This window comes from Theobroma cacao, chromosome 7, assembly GCF_053813885.1.
Source record: "Theobroma cacao isolate CCN51 chromosome 7, ASM5381388v1, whole genome shotgun sequence".
In the NCBI taxonomy this organism is placed as follows: domain Eukaryota; kingdom Viridiplantae; phylum Streptophyta; class Magnoliopsida; order Malvales; family Malvaceae; genus Theobroma; species Theobroma cacao.
The window spans coordinates 4,748,848-4,767,025 of record NC_142645.1 but is presented as its reverse complement, the minus strand read 5'-3'; the positions used below and the strand labels follow the sequence as shown (position 1 = coordinate 4,767,025).

At 35.7% G+C, this 18,178-nt stretch overlaps 2 protein-coding genes across 2 annotated transcripts; both read right to left on the bottom strand.

Annotated features, from left to right (window-relative positions):
* Positions 1 to 366: 366 nt before the first annotated feature.
* Positions 367 to 2,470, bottom strand: LOC18593874 (protochlorophyllide reductase, chloroplastic). The gene is made up of 5 exons (XM_007021280.3): positions 2,278 to 2,470; positions 2,073 to 2,171; positions 1,280 to 1,811; positions 828 to 1,186; positions 367 to 719 (listed from the first exon to the last, which is right to left on the bottom strand). Exons 1-5 carry the CDS (start codon positions 2,329 to 2,331, stop codon positions 564 to 566), a joined length of 1,200 nt encoding a protein of 399 aa, XP_007021342.1. The 5' UTR covers positions 2,332 to 2,470; the 3' UTR covers positions 367 to 563.
* A 1,091-nt stretch (positions 2,471 to 3,561) lies between these two features.
* Positions 3,562 to 10,221, bottom strand: LOC18593873 (Transducin/WD40 repeat-like superfamily protein). Its single transcript, XM_018124988.2, has 7 exons — positions 8,144 to 10,221; positions 6,600 to 6,690; positions 6,020 to 6,177; positions 5,883 to 5,934; positions 5,693 to 5,775; positions 5,441 to 5,534; positions 3,562 to 4,542 (listed from the first exon to the last, which is right to left on the bottom strand). The coding sequence occupies exons 1-7, from the start codon at positions 9,878 to 9,880 to the stop codon at positions 3,944 to 3,946; spliced, it is 2,814 nt and encodes a 937-aa protein (XP_017980477.2). The 5' UTR covers positions 9,881 to 10,221; the 3' UTR covers positions 3,562 to 3,943.
* Between the last annotated feature and the right edge of the window lie 7,957 nt (positions 10,222 to 18,178).

Sequence of the window (18,178 nt, the reverse complement as noted above, 5' to 3'; positions counted from 1 at the left end):
ATGTAATTTTCTGCTACATCCGTGCTTGCAAGTTGAGCATGAAACATACGATTGGCTGAAATTAAAAAGGACCGTCACTTACCTCACTATCCTAGAGTTCCCATCAATTTTTTCTTTATCAATAGCAATTTGACTCAAAGAAAATGCTTGCTTGCCATCTTTCTTCATTCATTAAGTATGTCGGTTTCAGTTGCTTGCCCCATGCAGGTTTCCTTATCTCATTATAAACGAAAGGGCCAATGTGGCATGAACTCCTCTAGCAATATCCTTTTCTGTTTCCTGAATGATTAAAATATCAGAAATGTTTCAAAGTTCTTTGAATTATTTGTTCTTTTGGTTCTTCATATTGACAATGCCAAAGTAAACTTGAGCTTTGCAACCGGGGTGAGTAATTTTATTGTCAACAGTAACTCACAAAGTCACCTACACCTACAAAAGAAGAATGTTTACAACAGCACACCATCTAAATCCAGAATCTAAACTCATCCATGGGCTGGATTTTCGCCAATATCAAAGCTCTCCCGCAAGCAAAGTTTTAGAGGCAAGCACCTCAAGGCTCTAAATTAGGCCAAGCCAACAAGTTTCTCACTCTGCTCCCATATTTTGCGTGCTTTCTCCTGATCACTCGCTTCAGGAGACAACTGGTTCTCAAATGAAGCCGAATCCTTGTTCCAGCTCCAGTAAACACCAGATTTTGTCAAGCTAGGATCGCTCACAACCTACATTAGAAGCAATAAAATTGTTTTAATGCACACCAGATAAAACAAAAGTCGTGCAATACACAAGATCACTATGAGTGTTCACTGTCTTGGTCTTTGTTTATATACCTGAGCAAGTCTTTTCCCAGCTTCCTCTTCAGAGACAAAGCCCTTGGTGATGTACTTCTGGAATGGAGGGAAGAGAAGTCTGAACAAGGGAATGTGTTCCCTGAACAAGCCTGTGGTAGCAATGCAACCTGGATAAAGGGAAGCGAATGTGATGCCGGTTTCCTCATGGAAGCGCCTATGGAATTCTTGCATGGTGAGCATATTGCAGACTTTGCTGTCCTTGTAGGCCTTGGCACCATCAAAATCTCCACCATCAATCATGGTAGCGCTGTTCAGCCCATTTAGTCCCCCTGCAAGTCCCCTTAGATCCCCAAGGTTGGCCTTCGGAGGTACATTTCCAGCCAAGGTATTCGTGTTTCCTGATTCATTGTACATAAACAACACCAAATTAGTGCATCAATATCGGTTTCTTGTATAAATTGCTCATTTTAAATGCACTGGTAGTAAAGTACCTGTAATAGAACCAACAATAATGAGACGCTTCAATGGATAATCAGATTGCGTCAGGTCATCAAGCAATAACCGGGAAAGAAGGAAGTGACCAAGATGGTTAGTTCCCACACTAAGCTCAAATCCTTCAGCAGTGAATGAGGGTTCCTTAGCAGTTGGCTGGTAAACAGCAGCATTGCAAACAAGAACATCAAGAGGCCTGCCTGATCGCTTGTAACTGTCCACAAATTGGCGGACACTGTCAAGCGAGGCAAGATCTAAGTGCATAATTGTGTAGTTTTCTTTAGACATGCCAGCAGATTTTGCAGCTCTCTCAGCCTTGAGAAAGTCCCTGCAGGCCATGATAACATGCCATTTCCCAGTTTCAGCCAGGGCCTTAGCCGTGGCTAAACCCAATCCAGAGGAGGCACCAGTGATGATAACACTACCCTTTCTTAGAGTTTTCTTTCCATCCATTGCAGATCTGCTGATTGCTGGAGTAGCAGTAGCTGTAGTCTGGGCCCTCACTGCTCCAGTTCTTTGGTTAAATTCCCTCTACAATGGAAAAACAAAAGCTTCAATTACAGGCAAAAGACAGCAATATTTTTCAATTTAAAGAACAAAAACAGAAAACAATTAGAGCAATGCAAAGATATCCACAGTATAACCCTTGTCACAGAATGACAACATCTGAAACCGTAATTTCCATTTAATGTGACTGAAGCATGTAATTTGAATGTTAAATCTTACATAATTTAACTAAAAAAACATGCAAAACCAAAACAAGAAAAGAGAAATGGCGGTTCTGTGAACTACCTTGCATCTTAATGCAGAGGAGCTGAAGTCAGCTTTGACAAGGTCTGAGAGTGAAACTCCAAACAGACTTGAATCCTTGAAAGATGCACTAGACTTTCCCTGCAAATATGAATTAACATCCAAAAGATGTCAAACTCCCACATTTCAAAAAGCAAAAACAAGAACCGTTTCATCGGAACAGAACTGAAAAAAAAAAAAAAGAAACCTCTTTGGGAACAGAGAAAGCAGCTGGAACCAAAGCAGCAGCCTGTAGAGCCATTACCAACTTTGAAACTAGAGCTACTCAACCACTTTGAACTGGGTTCTTTAAGACCCTTAAATAAACTCTGCTATGGGCTGACCAAAGTAAAGCTGAGCTTAGTACCGTAAAGAAGTTGTGTAGAACAGATTTTTAATTGTGCATATATAGGAAGTGACTCTCTCAGTGACAAAAGCGCAAAGTTTTTTGGATATGACAGGTAGAAAGGATAAGATAATTAGCAGAGGCTAATATATCTGCCACATCAATTCCATGTAGCCAATGAGGCTTTGAGTTTTAGATTTCCTGTGATATTTTAGCAACATTTTTTTCCCTTTGCATGGGGATGCTTTGGTCCTGACACCCAACCCCCCCCCCCCCCCATTCCCTCTAAAAGAGTTATGGGCTGGCTCTTCAGAGGACTGAAAAGGACAGGGAGTGGTCTATGGTGGGGGTACAGTGGAATGGATTAGGGTGCTGCTGAATTGGAGTTGGGGTTTCGCCTGCAAGGATTTGCCAATGGCTACAAGGGGCTTGTGACATATTGGGGTCATTTGCCCATATGAATTCATGGGTTTGGTTCAAGCCCAATTGCCATCAAACTTTTTATAAAAGGAAAAATAAACTAGAAGAGAAAAAGCAAGGATATCTATAGCTTCTAAGCAGACCACATGTTTCATCTTGTCATCACCTTCCAACCCTTTGAAGTTTCTTTCGCTGGAGCCTACCCCTTTAGAGTTAGGCAAACTTATAGGTTCTGGGGATAAAATCTTAGGAACCTATAGCCTATAGTTTAAAGTATGAAAAGATAGCTTTGAAATTACAAATTTGCTTTACAATAACTAGCAAAAGCAAGCCTATAACAGATTAATAAGTGATAACTAATAATTTAGAAGGCTATGTAACACTAGCATGTGACCTTACTAAATCCAATTCAAGCATGGTTGGTGGCTGCTAACTTGAGGCTTTCATCAGCTTAAATGCCAAAATTGCCAATTGCCTGCTTTTATTTTATTCCATCTTTCTTCTAGACCTTACACTATTGGCTTTTTCTTTATTTCCTTATCAGTATTGCAAGTCCCAAACACATTATATCAATGGAACAATCATTAACATTACCCAGAAACCCATAATTGAGCATCTGCTTCACTGATTTGTAGCCAAAACGCTGCCACTGTTAAGCTTAGGGAAACAATAATAAGAACAAAGGAGAAAGAGCTTGAATGTTTGCAGAAGAACATAAGAAGGGACTGATGAGAATGAATAGTAAAAGAATTTCATTTTTCAATTCAATAAGCTTTCGCCATGCTCTTAACTCTACAATTCCCGACATCAGAAATACATTGGCTTCTAAATTCAAGGTGTAGTTTTTTTTTTTTTTTTTTTTTTTTGCTTCTAAACAAATCTATATTTTCCTCTGATGCTCGGCCGGAGTGACTTCCCGTTTCCCACATCCGATGAGCACAGGCACAAAGAAAGAAATGGATACTCGCTAATATTACAAATCTCAACCAATATCTCTCTGTACACAATTTAACCCAAAGGGGGGGAAATGGGGCTGTACTGACATATTATCAAACTCATTTCCCCCCTAACCCTTTTGAGGTTCCCGTCACCATTGTTTTTTGGCACCTCAAATCCGAACCGGCAATCCAAAATTTTGGAAAGTTCTAATCTCTCCTCGAAGGCCAGCAGTCACAATCACCATACCCCAGGCCGACATGCTCGGGTTAACCCCAGAGGAATAATCCACACTTCTCCTGGGGCTCCTGGTCCTAGTAGCCAGAAGAAGTTTTTCCTCTGGCCATGTAGCCGAGATTCTGTCAAAGAAGTAGCTATTGGTTGCACTAGAAATGGTTCCATGGAGAGGGCTATTGGTGCACCCGGATGCTGATAATGAACCCTCGTTTCCACTATATTCTTCAACAGGTGTAGGAGGATGATTGGCCGTTGAAACTTCATCAATATTGTCATCAAAACCACTCTCATCATTTAATTGCGTATCTCTTAGACCCCATGCGTCACCCATGCCTGGCCATGGGATGGCCACTGATACATCTTTACAGTGAAAATGTTCGTAAGAGCATGTAACAGAAACTCCTTTATTTCTACTAGGCCGGGATTCTGCTTCGTGTTTCCACACATAAACATAAGAGTCCTCACTAGCAGAGACCACATATTTTCCATTTGCTGTAACAGAAGCCGAGATCTGGCTGTTTGTGTTCCGAAATCCTGTCACAGAATCAACACCAACTTCTGTGGAATCAGCACAATTCCAGAATTTCAAGTGGATATATACTACACGACAACTCTGCAACTTTTTCAAGAGCAACCAGGAAAATTAGCAACATGTGACATTCATTTCAACCTCACATAACTAAAATTGTTATTTAGGGGATCATCATTAAAACCAGAAAAGACAAAAAATTCATTCACAAATAAGGCTGGGTAGAAGTATTTTTATTTTTTCCTTGGTAGTTCATCTCCTCAAGCCCTGTCAAAAGGAAAATTTGCTTCTAGAAACACTTTTCTTTGCTTCTCTAGGAAGGCCTCAAGCAAGGTATGTTTACTGTACTTTTATTGCTGAATTCTTTAGTTCTCATATTGCCTTTCAGAAAGGCAAATTACAGGTCATTAATTTACCCACTGTCACTTACAGCTTGCACAATCCAAAGTGCATTTCACAAGAGCACTTGTAGTAACTTCTATAAGGGAAAAACAACAGCACTTATTCAAACATCATGCTAGAGTATGAACATAGATGAAGGACTAAATTAAGCTTTTTGGACCAAGATACTTTGTACACCAATACGCTTCCTATCTGACCTTAAAGTCAGAAGAAACCATGATCGTGCTAAACACTGAAGGCATCATTAATGATGCTAATAGGAAGATTTGCAGCATAGAATCCAAGTAGGAATAAAGGCTTTAGATTGTCTACCTAAGAATATTCAGGCAAACATGTGCATAGCCAAACACAACCACATAAATGCAGAATGATCAAACATCAAATTTAGATGCAACAATGACATAAAGTGATAAGATTAAGAGAAAAACGCTATCATGAGATTCAAAGATAAGCATAGGCAGAAACTACGAATGAAGTATCATATGTTTATACTTTTCTTACCTTTAAACTTGTGAATTAGATCGGCACCATCAACAACCCGAATTCGAGAATCTGCAGATGTGATGAGTACTTCTGATGAACTTCCAGGTGAAAACTGCTTTAAGAAAATAATCACATAAGAAGAATAAAGTTGACACACGGCATCAAGAAAATATACAACAGATTCTAAGTAAGAATCTCTGATTCAACTAGAGAAAGGATTTATGCCTTCCTTCCATATTTAGAGATCAAGCAGCAGGACCACTGGATTACCTGGAAACCTGTAATTTTCTTTTGATGAGATTTCTTCTTTTTATTCTGCAAATTGATCTGACTTTTTGGTTGTAATTTGTTCTCTGAAAAAGATGCACAAATGTAAATGTTTAAGAAAACTTCAGTGGTCAATGAACTGTACAATGAAGGGTGCATGCAGAAACAAGACAGAGAATTCATAAACTTGTACCAGAAGTATCATATAAACGACAGCTCCCTTTATACGAGCCCACCAGTGCACCCTTCAAAACACATAGAAATTCCATGAGCTACAGACTTATTCATTGTATATTATATAGAATGAACTTGTATTGACCATCACCCAACCTGCCCATCAGGTGTATAACATGCAGCAGTGACCATTTCATGCAGATCATTCCAATCAACGACTTGATGATCAGGAATGCTCCATATGCGAACTTTAGCATCTAGGGATCCACTAATGAAGTATCTATCATCAACTGGATTAAACTGGATGCAAGTTACTGTGTCAAGGCAGATCCACAGGAATAAAGCACAATTAGCCATATATAAACCAATTTAAATTGACAACAAAAGATAAATAATATTTTTCTTGTATGATGGATCTTTGGATTACTGATTTCATTGAATCTACACCAAGCACACTTAACCTAACCGCACTAGGTGCGCACTTCCAAGCCAGAAAGTTATACTTAAGGTATAGCTACACAGTCTTTTCAGTTTTTTTACTAGTACACAGCATGGTATTATAACTATGAAGACAGAAGGAGAATTTCTAATTATTCATCACTTCTATAGAGAAGGGTAATTATTAAAAAAAAAGAAAAAAATGAGAGTACATTTAGTAATGTTCTTGAACAGGGCCATTAAGAGAGTAGACTCCAAAGTTAAACAACAAAAGACATGAAACTTACAATTTACTTACCATAATCACTGTGCGAAAATATTCTCGAACAAGTCTTGCTATTCAAGTCCCAAAGCCTCACTGTTTTGTCCATTGATGATGAGAGCAATTGCTGAAAAGAACAAATAGAAAAATCTTACTGGAATATCCTGCAGCAACATATTGGTTCATGATTCTAAAATAGGCTAAACTGGTGAAGCCGGAACCAAAAATTCATAAAGAAAAAGGTTCAACTAACAACAACCTCTCAAAAAGCATCCTAGAAATATAAACGGAATACATAGAGGCTTGACCAATTGAGTACATCACATCTGCATCCTTTAATATTTGAAGGACTTTTAAGGCATCTAATTACAGTATGCCATTAACATTCAGAAGTGGTTTCTAAAACTTGTGGTGGTAGACCACAACATTTCTGATCTTTAAACTCAATATTAATAACATGCAAACTCAAAAGTGATCATTTGACTCAAAGAGTCCACAAGGTATAAAAGGGTATCATCAGAAACCTTGAACAGAATCACTGACAAGGAACAAGGCATCAACAGAAACATCAAAGACAATAACCAAAACCAGAGAGAAGGGGTGACGACAATCCATAAAAAAGTTCAAGCCTCTTTCCAGATAATTAGTTCTTTGAACAAATAGAAAATTGATCAAAGCTAACCGTCCAAAAGTGAACTTTTCACTGCTAATCATGTTGCCACATAGCAAAATAAACACATATTGAACTTTTTACTTCATTATCCATTATGTGCCATAGAACTGATTAAATTTAAATATACTTTAGTTTACTGTGTAGGGCTTTGCAAAATTGCTTTACTTCTTTGCTGTCATGTGACATCTAAATGCATGCAGGTCGTTTCCCAGCCAGTCTCAACATCTAAAAAGGCAATGCCAAATAGAAAACCCAGCAAATAATATCACTTATAGTTGCCAGGAATCAACCTAGGGTCTTATCATCAGCCAGGTTACCATGTTTTAAAATTTTACCATGAAGATCCACCAATTTCTCTTTGTTGTTTGCCTACCAATTAAAAAAAAATTACTTCATTTTTGTATTCCATAGATCCTTTGCAGTTCAAGAGGAGAAATATATAATTTTGTCAAGCAAAGCATGGAGACAAGTATTGTGTTGTCCCTTCGTTTCTTCATAGAAAAACAAGCACTCATGCAGGGCAGCAATAGTTTTTATGTTTTGATGAAATTCACATTTACTTCAATCAGATATGCCTTTCACAAATAACATTTGATAATGTGCATTGCACACAGGTGCCCAAGTTCTCCATTCTCTTCCTAGTGAAACATAGCTCGGATTCCTCCAAACTCAAGGTACAAGGGAAACTAAAAGATGGACTTCTCAGATCAAATAAAATTTCTTCAGTCCCATCACCAAATTTACTTCTTACTTACAACGATTGTAAGGCTTCTAAAGTAAAAAAGAAACACTTAACAAAGGTATTCCAACTAACATTACTGGTTAAAAATTTGAAAATCAAACTAATTACTCTATATTGGTACATATTTCTCAAAACACCTAAGAGGATTAAAGAATGATGACTAACCTGAGATTTGGACCATGAGAGGTCGAGCACATCATTCAAATGTCCGTGAAAAGAACAAACAGGTTTATCTGAAAGCGCAAAAACAGTCTCTGGCACCACAATATGATCCAGGCTCAGTGACTTTCGGCTTATAGATGACCTTCCTCTTTTCTTCTTCTCAGGATGGTGATCTGCACTTGGGGACAACAGAGTTGGCTCTGGAGATCCATTAGCCACAAGCAAAAAATTCAAATTCCCATCCTCAGGCTTTTCCATCAACAACTCCCCCTTCCTCTCTGACTCCACTACCTTCCATACAAGAATTACACAATCCTCACCCGCACTAGCGAGGTATTTTCCATCCAAACTAAACTTAATACTCCAAATAGACCCATTATGGGCTTGTATCTCTTGACTCTTGTAAAGAGCAGTGAGTTCTTTACACGACTTTCCATACTGCTTTACCCTCACTCTCTCCGGCCCATGAAAGGAAACATCCTGGCTATCATCTGTGGCAGAACTCGATCTCCTCCCACCCTTCTCTGATGACGTATCTCTCTCATCACTACTTCTTCTTTCCTTCGGACCCTTCACACTGCTCGCAACACTCTTCATACTCTTAAACCAACTCCCTTTCTTCTTCAACTTTGAAACGCCAACACCACCGCCATTCACATTCAAATCAGCATTATCCTTATTACCCTCTTCCACATTCTGTCTCCTCATCAACTCTTGAACAATCGGAGAATGCCCGACACACATCTCAAACTCCTCCATAGTCAACTGCCTCCCAGTCCCAACTTCCTTCAACTTATTCCACATCCCATCTTCTCTAATCTCATTCACCACAAACTCTTTCCCATTATCAAGATTCTTAATAGTACACACTTGTTCAGTGCAATCCAACTCATCCTCCACAACAACCTCTCCACCACCAAATGATTTAAAACCAAGTTCCCCATTCAAACTCTTACTACTCCGCCCCGTGGGCGGCTTATTACATATAGATCCATTACTTTCACAGCTTCTTAAGTTAGCAGCCGCGGCATTAATATGATCACATTCACTATTGTTACTATCATTATTATTATTTACAAAACATAGACCGACAGAAAGACCCGAAGAAGACGAATTCGAGCAAACAGATAAACAAGGAGAAGAAGAAACAGCAACATCATTACAATCACCATTTCGGCTTGCATCACCATCTGATTTTGATCGGACAATTCCAGCAGAACTACTTCCCCTTTCCCCACCACGATCTTGCTCCTCCAACTCTTTTTTTACCAACCGATCCGACGAAACCGATCTTCTTCCAAACCCTCCTCCTCCTCCGCCACCACCACAACCACCACCCATATCTCGTCCCGTACCCAACTCCGTTTCTGACCCTGGTCTTGTCCGGGAAAGACCCCGGTCACGGCTAAGCCCCATTTCTCGGAGCAACCGTGTTCTTCTTTCGGAAACGGAGGCGGGTTCGGAGATCCAGATGTCGAACTTGGAAACGGCCATGGGGAATTTAGGGACGGGAAATGGATGGTGGGCATTGTTGGAGCGGGTAATTGGGTCGGAATCGGAGTCAGAAGAAGGAGAAGTTGAATTAGAGCAAGAACAAGAATTAGAAGAAGCAATGCGATCAAGGGATTCGTAAAAACACTCCTCCTCTTCCTCTTCTTCGTCTACTTCTACCACTTCTTCTTCTTGAGTTGAATCGTCGTCGTCTTGGTTGTTGTTGCTACCAATGGGGTTTTTGCTCATGCTTTCTTTATGAGCACTCCCATTTCAATTTGCACATGACCATCAAAAAGAAACCACAAAAACAAAGTCTGGGTTCGGGATTGGATCAAAGTAAGGAAAGGGGCAAGGGTGTTCGGAGGGACTCCAAAGCAGACACAGTCAGATCCAATGGGAAGAAAAGGAAGTGGAGAAAAGGGTCGTTATGGGTTTGGGGGGTGGAGGGGAAGAGAGAGAGAGAGAGGAAGAGGAGAGAGTTGGGGTTTGGTGATGTCTTTGTGTGGGAGAAGTGAAGGGAGATTGATTTGATTTTGTTGGTTTTTGGTTTTTGGTTTTTGGGGTTTGTGGCATTGAACTGTGAAATGTGAAAGGTGAAAGGTGGAGGATCTATCTATTGCAAATATATATATTATATTATGAATATATAAACAATAGGCAAAATTAAAAGTAATAAATAAATAGCTTAAACAAAACTATTTTCTTCCTTCCTATTTCTTTTCTTTTTTCTCTTTTGTTTTATCATTAAAAATAAATATTTATATTAAAAAATAAGTCATTTTCTTTTGCAAAACGTTCAATTTTATTATTATTTTGTTATGTTATTATTCATAATATTTTATATTTCATCAAATTTGACTAACCTCCATCACCATTTATTTAATCACATTAAAAAAATCAAAATTAGATGACAAAAAATAGCAGACTTAATTGAATAATTTTATTAAAATAATTATTGTACGCTTCAAAAAGAAAAGTATTTAGCTTTGAAAGATTCTACGTTCAAATATTAAGAAAAAACAAAATCAAAGAAATTTCTTATTCAAATAAATGACAAATAGCTCATAATTTCATTTGTTTTATTCAATTCAAATTTTATTGATTTATTCGGAATAAAACATTGATAACTTAGGCGGCACGATGAAAATCGAAGAATTTTATTTTATTTTTATTATATTCAACAAAATTATGCCATTTCATACATTATTTTACTCACTATGCATCAATTAATGACCATTGGCTAATTTTAACTAGATTTTTCTTTGATCAAAATTATTTACTTGTAAGGTAGAATTTATTGTTCACCTAAGTTACACGACGAGAAGTAACTCTTAATTCATAAATTACACATTTTTTATTTTAAGATTTGAACTCAAGATTTTTAAGTTGAAGTTTTTAGTTTTAACTCTTATTTTTATTAGATTTTAGAAAAAATAATATTAACAAATGTATAAGGGCTTGACCTATCCTTAAGTAGATTTGGAGACAAAGGTAACACTCGTGGGGTTAAGCTTTAGTTACCCTCCATCATCAACATAACACAGTAGCAGCTAGGGAGATGCATTTGCATGGTTGGAAACTGTACAAGAGGAAGAGTTGGGCCTAAAGCTTTTGCCATTGAAAGCCCAAGAAATGGCATTTGCCAGAAAGAGAACAGCTAAATGTATGCAACTACCAACTGTTTGTCTTCAACCCCACACACATGCTGTCCAGCCCATTACTGTTAAGTGAAGCTGACGTCCCACAGCTTAAATTCAACCACTTTTGGGGACCATTTTATTAATATTTCTCCCTTCCCCACCTTTCCCTCTCTCTCTCTCTCTCTCTCTCTCTCTCTCATTCTAGTTTTATCTCCTTTGTTCTCCATATTTTGGGTTTCAAAATTATCTCCCCTTTTTGCTTTAATGGGTAAAGCCAAGATGAAGATGATGATGCTTTTTCAACATGTAGGTGGATTTTTTCTGATAGATTCATGTGGTACAAACATTAAGAAGCATGAAGGGTCATTATCCATGCTTTGATAAACCCCCCCAAATAGATAAACATGCTAATGAATTCTTGACTTCTCCCACCTTAGAATTCTCAAGGAATGTAAGTATTTCTCAACGGAAGGAATGGGGAGATGGAACCCAACTATGTGTGAGGGGGCACTTTCAACTACTTCAATTAACATAGTAAGATGATATACAATCTCTTTTGGCCTTTTCACTATGAGGGCATGGCAATGACAGAGAGGAGAAGAGGTTGCTATATTCTGACTCTGGCTGTTTAGGTCATAAATTCTTGTGGGATCCTTAAAGGGGAGGGGATGTGTACTAGTCTTAGAAGCCTAAAGCCTTCGGTTGGGGGATTATATTGTCAACACATTGTAGAAAAAAGAGCAAAAAAACAGTTCCAAGTCAAAGGCAGAAAGAGTTTCCATTTCTTGATTCTAATCATCACATGTAACACCTTTAATCACGTGCTGCTTGTAAGTGCCCTCTGGTTTTCCACTCTGCCCATGGCCTAGTTGTAGACTTGTTTGCTGTAAATAGATTTTTCCCCCTTACTTTATTAACAAGGCAACGACTTGCTCGATACATAGTCCATCCATACAAACATAAAATTTTATTATGTATCGAATTCATATCCAATTTTCATGCTTGATTCTCTCAAATTCAAACAATAAAAGACTTAATGATTTGTGTACTGTGTACATATAATAATTTTTTGTCCCAACCCTTTTTTCTTTTGTCTTTTCCATGGAAAATGGGGTGACTTTTGAAAACCAAATGAAAAAGTTACAAAATGAAATTGAAGATAGTTCAATTGACAAACTAATGGAGGGGCTACACTTGTATGACCTGGAAAGATGAACCCCCTCCCCTAACATCCAAACATGCTTAGGAATACAATAATTTGGTTTTTAGCTACCTAGCTATCCAAAATCAATTATTTAGTCTAAAAAAAGAAAGCCCTTTTCCTTCCTAGTCTCCAGCAAAAAAGGGGGCCTTCACTTCTTGTACAGCCAAAAGGGGATTACTAGTTACAACTCATTCTTGCACATGAAGTATGAGGAGCTCGTGCAAGAATTTTATAATTAACCCAAAAAAGGAGAGAGAGAGAGAGAGAGAGAGAGAGAGAGAGAGAGAGAGAGAGAGAGAGAGGGGAAGAAACCAAGAAGCTAAGCAAGGAAAGAGTCGGTGGATTTAGACTCAAATCCACCTCATCTTGAGACCAAACCAAGCTAAATATTTCTCCCCAAAAATATTGTCTGAGATTAACAAGGAAACCATGGGGCTGGTTTTTGTATTGTTTTTGTTGTTTTTATAATTAAGAATGATGTAATTGCATATGCAACAACATCGTGAAGTCATACATCAATGTCAAGTGAATTTACGGTATGTAGATCAAATTATTGATCGTTTTAGTTTTTTATAACAAATTATTGTAATAAATACATATAAAAAGTTATTAATTAAATTATTTATTTTTTTATCTTGCTCTAAATCTGTTGTTATGTAAAATTATAAAAACAAAGTAGGTTACAAATTGAGAGGAAACAAGTAGGAAAGGATTCATGTCTCTCATAAATTGGCTTAATTCTTTAAAGATATGAGAAAAGAGTTGAAGGAAGCATGGAATAGTGGGGAAAACTGTAAGGGAAAGTGGATGCCAAATGCCAAAGTAAGTAGTGCCCTCTCAAAATATTCAAATTATATTGGAAATGGATGGTCCAATCCAAAGCCAAGTGGAAGGTAACATAGATTGAAGCCAAAGGCCAAAAAAAAACCAAGGACCAAGTCAACCAAAGTCATATCATTGACTTTGATTATACTAATATGCCCTTTTTCTAACGAAACTGTCAGTGTCTCAGACAACACTTGACACCTAAAGCTACAAACCCAAAGTAGGGTTGGTCTTGTCATAATATATTGAAAATTGCATGAGTGAAAACAAAGGGAAAAAATATGAAAAAGACCCATAGACCAAGCAGGAAGCAAAAGCCAAAAACACAACCCCAGGAAAGAAAAAAGTGATGAACCCTCCCCAATTGCTGCCTCCATTAACTTGTCTTCTGCTCTTCTTAACCTTTTTTAAGTTTTTGAGCAAATCAAAGATCCTTCTGAGTTTTCAATTCTCATCTCTAAAAGCTTTGTTCTCAAGAATTGTCATCTCAGAATCAGCACCTTCTCAGTGTTTAGGGTGGTGCAAGTTTAGCCCTCTAGGCCTTTTTAAAAGTCTGCTGCTAGCAGTCCCTCAGGTCATGCTTTTACCTTGGTAGGATACAAATAAGCACTGATTAAGCTAACAAATAAGTTCAAGGTTTTTCCCATTGCCCCGCAATGAATTTCCCAACTCTAGCAGAGACCACTAGCAACAACAAAAGAATGCCTTGTCATAGGGATTTGACAAGAGAGAGAGCATCATCCATTGAAAACAAACCAAAGAGATGGTCCATATCACCTTCTTCTATCTCTGCCCTCTAATGGCCCATTCCCCCCTCCCCCTGGTTTGTTTCTTTGCATAAGAAATAAATACATATAGGTGAAAAAAGGGATTTTTTACATGGAGGAAGATCCAGTAATTTATGTTTTTATATCTTAAATGTGTCATACACAATTAGATATGAAATACGTTAAAGTTAAATATGAACATAACACGAATAATATTTATATTTTAAATTTAAAATATGTACATGTATACGTTTAATAAACGTGTAACACAATACTACACGATTAATTCATTTATTAAATATGTCAATATACTATACGATATGATTAATAACACATTTAACACAAGTAAATAAAAAAAATTATAATTAAAAATAATTTTATTATTTAAATTTAAAATCAATAATTATCCTTATAATTACATTATTAAAATTTTTAAAAATTATTAAAATAATTATTTAAAATTATTTAAATAAGACTAAAATAGTTTTTAACTATTAATTTTTAACAAGTTGATAAATGTGTCACGTATACGCATTTAAATACGATTAATTAAACGTGTTACTTGTATCTGACATATTAAGACACGAAAATTTTAATATCTTAAATGTGTTTAAATGTATCAGACACAATTAGATACAAAAAAATTAAATCTAAACCTATTTAAACTTGTGTCGTGTTAACGTATTATGTCTAAAACTACCAGGTCTATGGGACATGCCAATGCATAGAATTACATCAAATCAAATAAGAGGAAATTGGTAGAAGGAAAATGACAACAATGGTGAAGGAGAAAAGAACTTTAAATTCTTTTATTTTTTTTCTCTTTCAAGGAAGTAATATGTATTGCTATTTTATTACTATAAAATTATGTAGAATTTTAAAAATTTTGATTTTTGTGTAAATTTAGAAAATTTCTACTCACTTTCCTCCCCTTGTTTTGTTCCATTTTATTATTTTATTTTTTATTTTAAAAAGATTTTCTAATATCACAAATTCATTGTGAAGATTTAAAGGTAATAGATATTCACATGATATGTTGCCTAAGGCATTTCCCTAAAGCATTGGCCTTGTTCTATTTGCAAAATAGTAATACTTTTCTAACATGTGATTTTTTTTATATGAATATTCAATGTTTCATTGTTTACCGTGGTGTTAATTTTAGAATTACTTTTACGTATCACAATGTAAGTTTAATACACTTGCATGCAAGAGGTATCTATAGGTTAAGTCGCATTTATCCAATCTTTCTATTCAAGCTATCAAGTTTGAGTTCAATTGATTCATCCATTTAATTATTATTTTATTATTAAAATAATAAAAATATTTATATATTAATATTTTAATTACATTTAAAGATTAAAATAAATAAAAATATATTATTTATTGAGAAAATAATTTAATCTGAGTCAAATTTGGATTTCAAAATCTATATCCAAACTCAACCCAACTTAAGGCTTGAGGAGTAGTGAAAAGTGTCCAAAGGATCATTTTATTCACAAAAAAAATATTTTTATTTACCCTCGACATCGGAAACTCACCTTCCCATCTTCCTTACGAGAATGGCATTCTCAAAATTTGTGATAATGACATGACATGATTTTTATGGTAAAATTACATTTTTCAAGAATATAACATACAAAATATGAGAATGTTCTTCTCGTCAATTAAACTCCCTCGAGTTTAATTCATTGAGTCGAGATTCTAATTTTGAGTTTTGATTTTTTTTTTTTAGAAGAGGGATACAATTTATGTCTATGCTAGTGAAGAATAGGGTATAAATCTTTATCCATTACATTTTTTTCTATGTTTCATCAATTTCTTTCTTCCTTCATCAACACTATCACAAACCTAAAACATCATAAGAAATTAAATGTGTAGTTCATAATTCTAGTATTCTTTTCTATCATAATTACCAATTAATTTGACCAATCTATCATCATTCACTGTTTTCTTTTATCTCTTTGAGTGTTGGAATAGATTCTGCCCATGTTTTCTGATTGAGTTACATCCCCCCTTGCTTTATAACAAGTCTCCCAAAACCCAATTCTTTTAATTCTTGACAAATAACATTAGATCTCTAAGAATGTGATATATAGAAGGAACATTAAGACTTCTATTAGCTGAAATATTCTTATATAATTAAAAATAAATATATTTTAAGATTGCCCACATGATTTTATACATCATCATTGCATTCTAGTCAAGAAAACCTTATAATAATTAAAATTTTTAACGTCTTAAAATAGAATCAACTTAATTATATGGTTCACCTAATGCTGACTGTATAAATGAGACAAATTAAGCTAACAATATCATGTTTTTATTGGAAAAATTGAAGAATTAATGGGGTCTATGGAAGAATGTGTCAGCTTTTATTGTGGGAAAAAAAGTATAAATCCTTCTTGGATACCTTTCTATTGATGGTTGGATTTCTATTTAATTGTATAATGCTATGATTAACATTCATGTTATTTTCCATTTCTATATATTTTAATAGGTATTGAACCCATCTTCACCTTTGGAAATTGCATTATATATTCATAGAATAGTTTATACCCAAGATCTCATTTCATTTGTCAACTTTGACCTTCTGTGGTATAACATATTAACTCTTAAATAAAATAGCTTATAAATTAAAATCTATAGCCCAAATCATAGTCCCCAGATTCATATACCAAACCAAACTTTTAACTAAATAGAACCAACAATCCTTGCTCATGCACTATGAACAAATTAATTTAGTAAATGGATGTTGGGTTTTTTACTTTGTTGAACTTGGTAATCGTCCGTGTTTGCACGAAAATGGAAGAGGCATGCATGCTCTTTTATTTTGTTTTGTTGAGTAGGGTTTCCACCATGATCAATCAAAGAACATAAAACCATGAGATTTAAACAAAGCTTTAAAACATAACAAAACATACAGACACAGCACGTGTCTTGATTCCCAACAGCCTGTTTAAGCTTGAAAAAGGATTCCTTCTCCCTAAAATAAACATAGACAAAAGCTAGGAATTTCAAAATGTAACAGTGATATAACATGCTTTGCATCCTTAAAAAAAAAAAAAAAAATTTATTAAATTTCCCATTATCTCACGCCTCATTTGGTGTCCTTCAATCATAATGTTGCAATCATGATCCCATTTTAATTAAGCTAGTGGCCTTTAGTTTAATCCATTTTACTGTTAAGGATTGGTCATATATAATTGGCTATCGGATGAAGCTTACCTGGACACTTCTACTAATCATGCAAAATTAAAGTTAATTACAAGTGGTATAAATGAACGACTATACATATCGGTTAAAAGAAAGACGTAAAATTTTATCATCGATGTGAGACGGGGTATCAAAATCCATGCAAATGATTTGCTCGGCATTTCCTTTTAAGGGAGGGAGCAATGGGGGGCATGACCAAGAATTTGCTTAGCATTTTCTCATGAAAAGAATGTTTATAACATGGCTGTACATAGCAAAAGGTAGTCCAGCACATGGCTCAATTAGGAAATAGTCAAGTCATGGTGGCCAAGATAAACACACCTTGCAGCATTATAGTTAAACCCTTTTGATTGCTATGTTCTTTTGGGGCTTAAATAAAGGGTTAAATATCATATCTAATTTAGAGTTGGAGATGAACAGTGCAATCAAATTATCCTACTAGTTGGGGTTAGGAAAAGTATTATATACTTTCTTGCATACCCTTTTTATCTTATTTTCCTTTTTTTTTTCAGTAAAAGGATAAGGGTAGAGAGGGTTAACACCTCATGGCAACTTTAATACTTTAGTGGTCCTTAATCATTGAGAAATGATTAAAACAAGATGGGTTTAGTTAGGCCTTTAAGATTGAGTTTCATGGTAAAATATGGTGACTAATTCAAGTTTTACATTCTATTTATAAGCTCTTATCCTTTTTTTAGGGTTAATAATACAAGTATTTAACCTCTTATATGCATTTAAACATTTAACTCAATAATTCAATTCTTAAATTTTTGTTTACACTGGTAATTAATAGCTCATCTTTTATCTTCTTTTGTTTGAATCAATTGTCCCTCAAATCTGCTTTTATAATTGATTGGACAGGGTAGATTCAGGAGATACACTAGGGCGTTGGGTC

Bases quoted from the DNA above. Each gene is read 5' to 3' on its own strand.
- LOC18593874 (XM_007021280.3), bottom strand. From the start codon at position 2,331: ATGGCTCTACAGGCTGCTGCTTTGGTTCCAGCTGCTTTCTCTGTTCCC. The intron at 2,172-2,277 runs GTTTCTTTTTTT...TCATATTTGCAG, and splicing joins CTTTCTCTGTTCCCAAAGAG to GGAAAGTCTAGTGCATCTTT. The intron at 720-827 runs GTATATAAACAA...CTTCTAATGTAG, and splicing joins CTGGGAAAAGACTTGCTCAG to GTTGTGAGCGATCCTAGCTT.
- LOC18593873 (XM_018124988.2), bottom strand. From the start codon at position 9,880: ATGAGCAAAAACCCCATTGGTAGCAACAACAACCAAGACGACGACGAT. The intron at 6,691-8,143 runs GTTAGTCATCAT...TGTTCTTTTCAG, and splicing joins TCTCATGGTCCAAATCTCAG to CAATTGCTCTCATCATCAAT. The intron at 5,535-5,692 runs GTAATCCAGTGG...TTCTTAAAGCAG, and splicing joins AGAAAATTACAGGTTTCCAG to TTTTCACCTGGAAGTTCATC.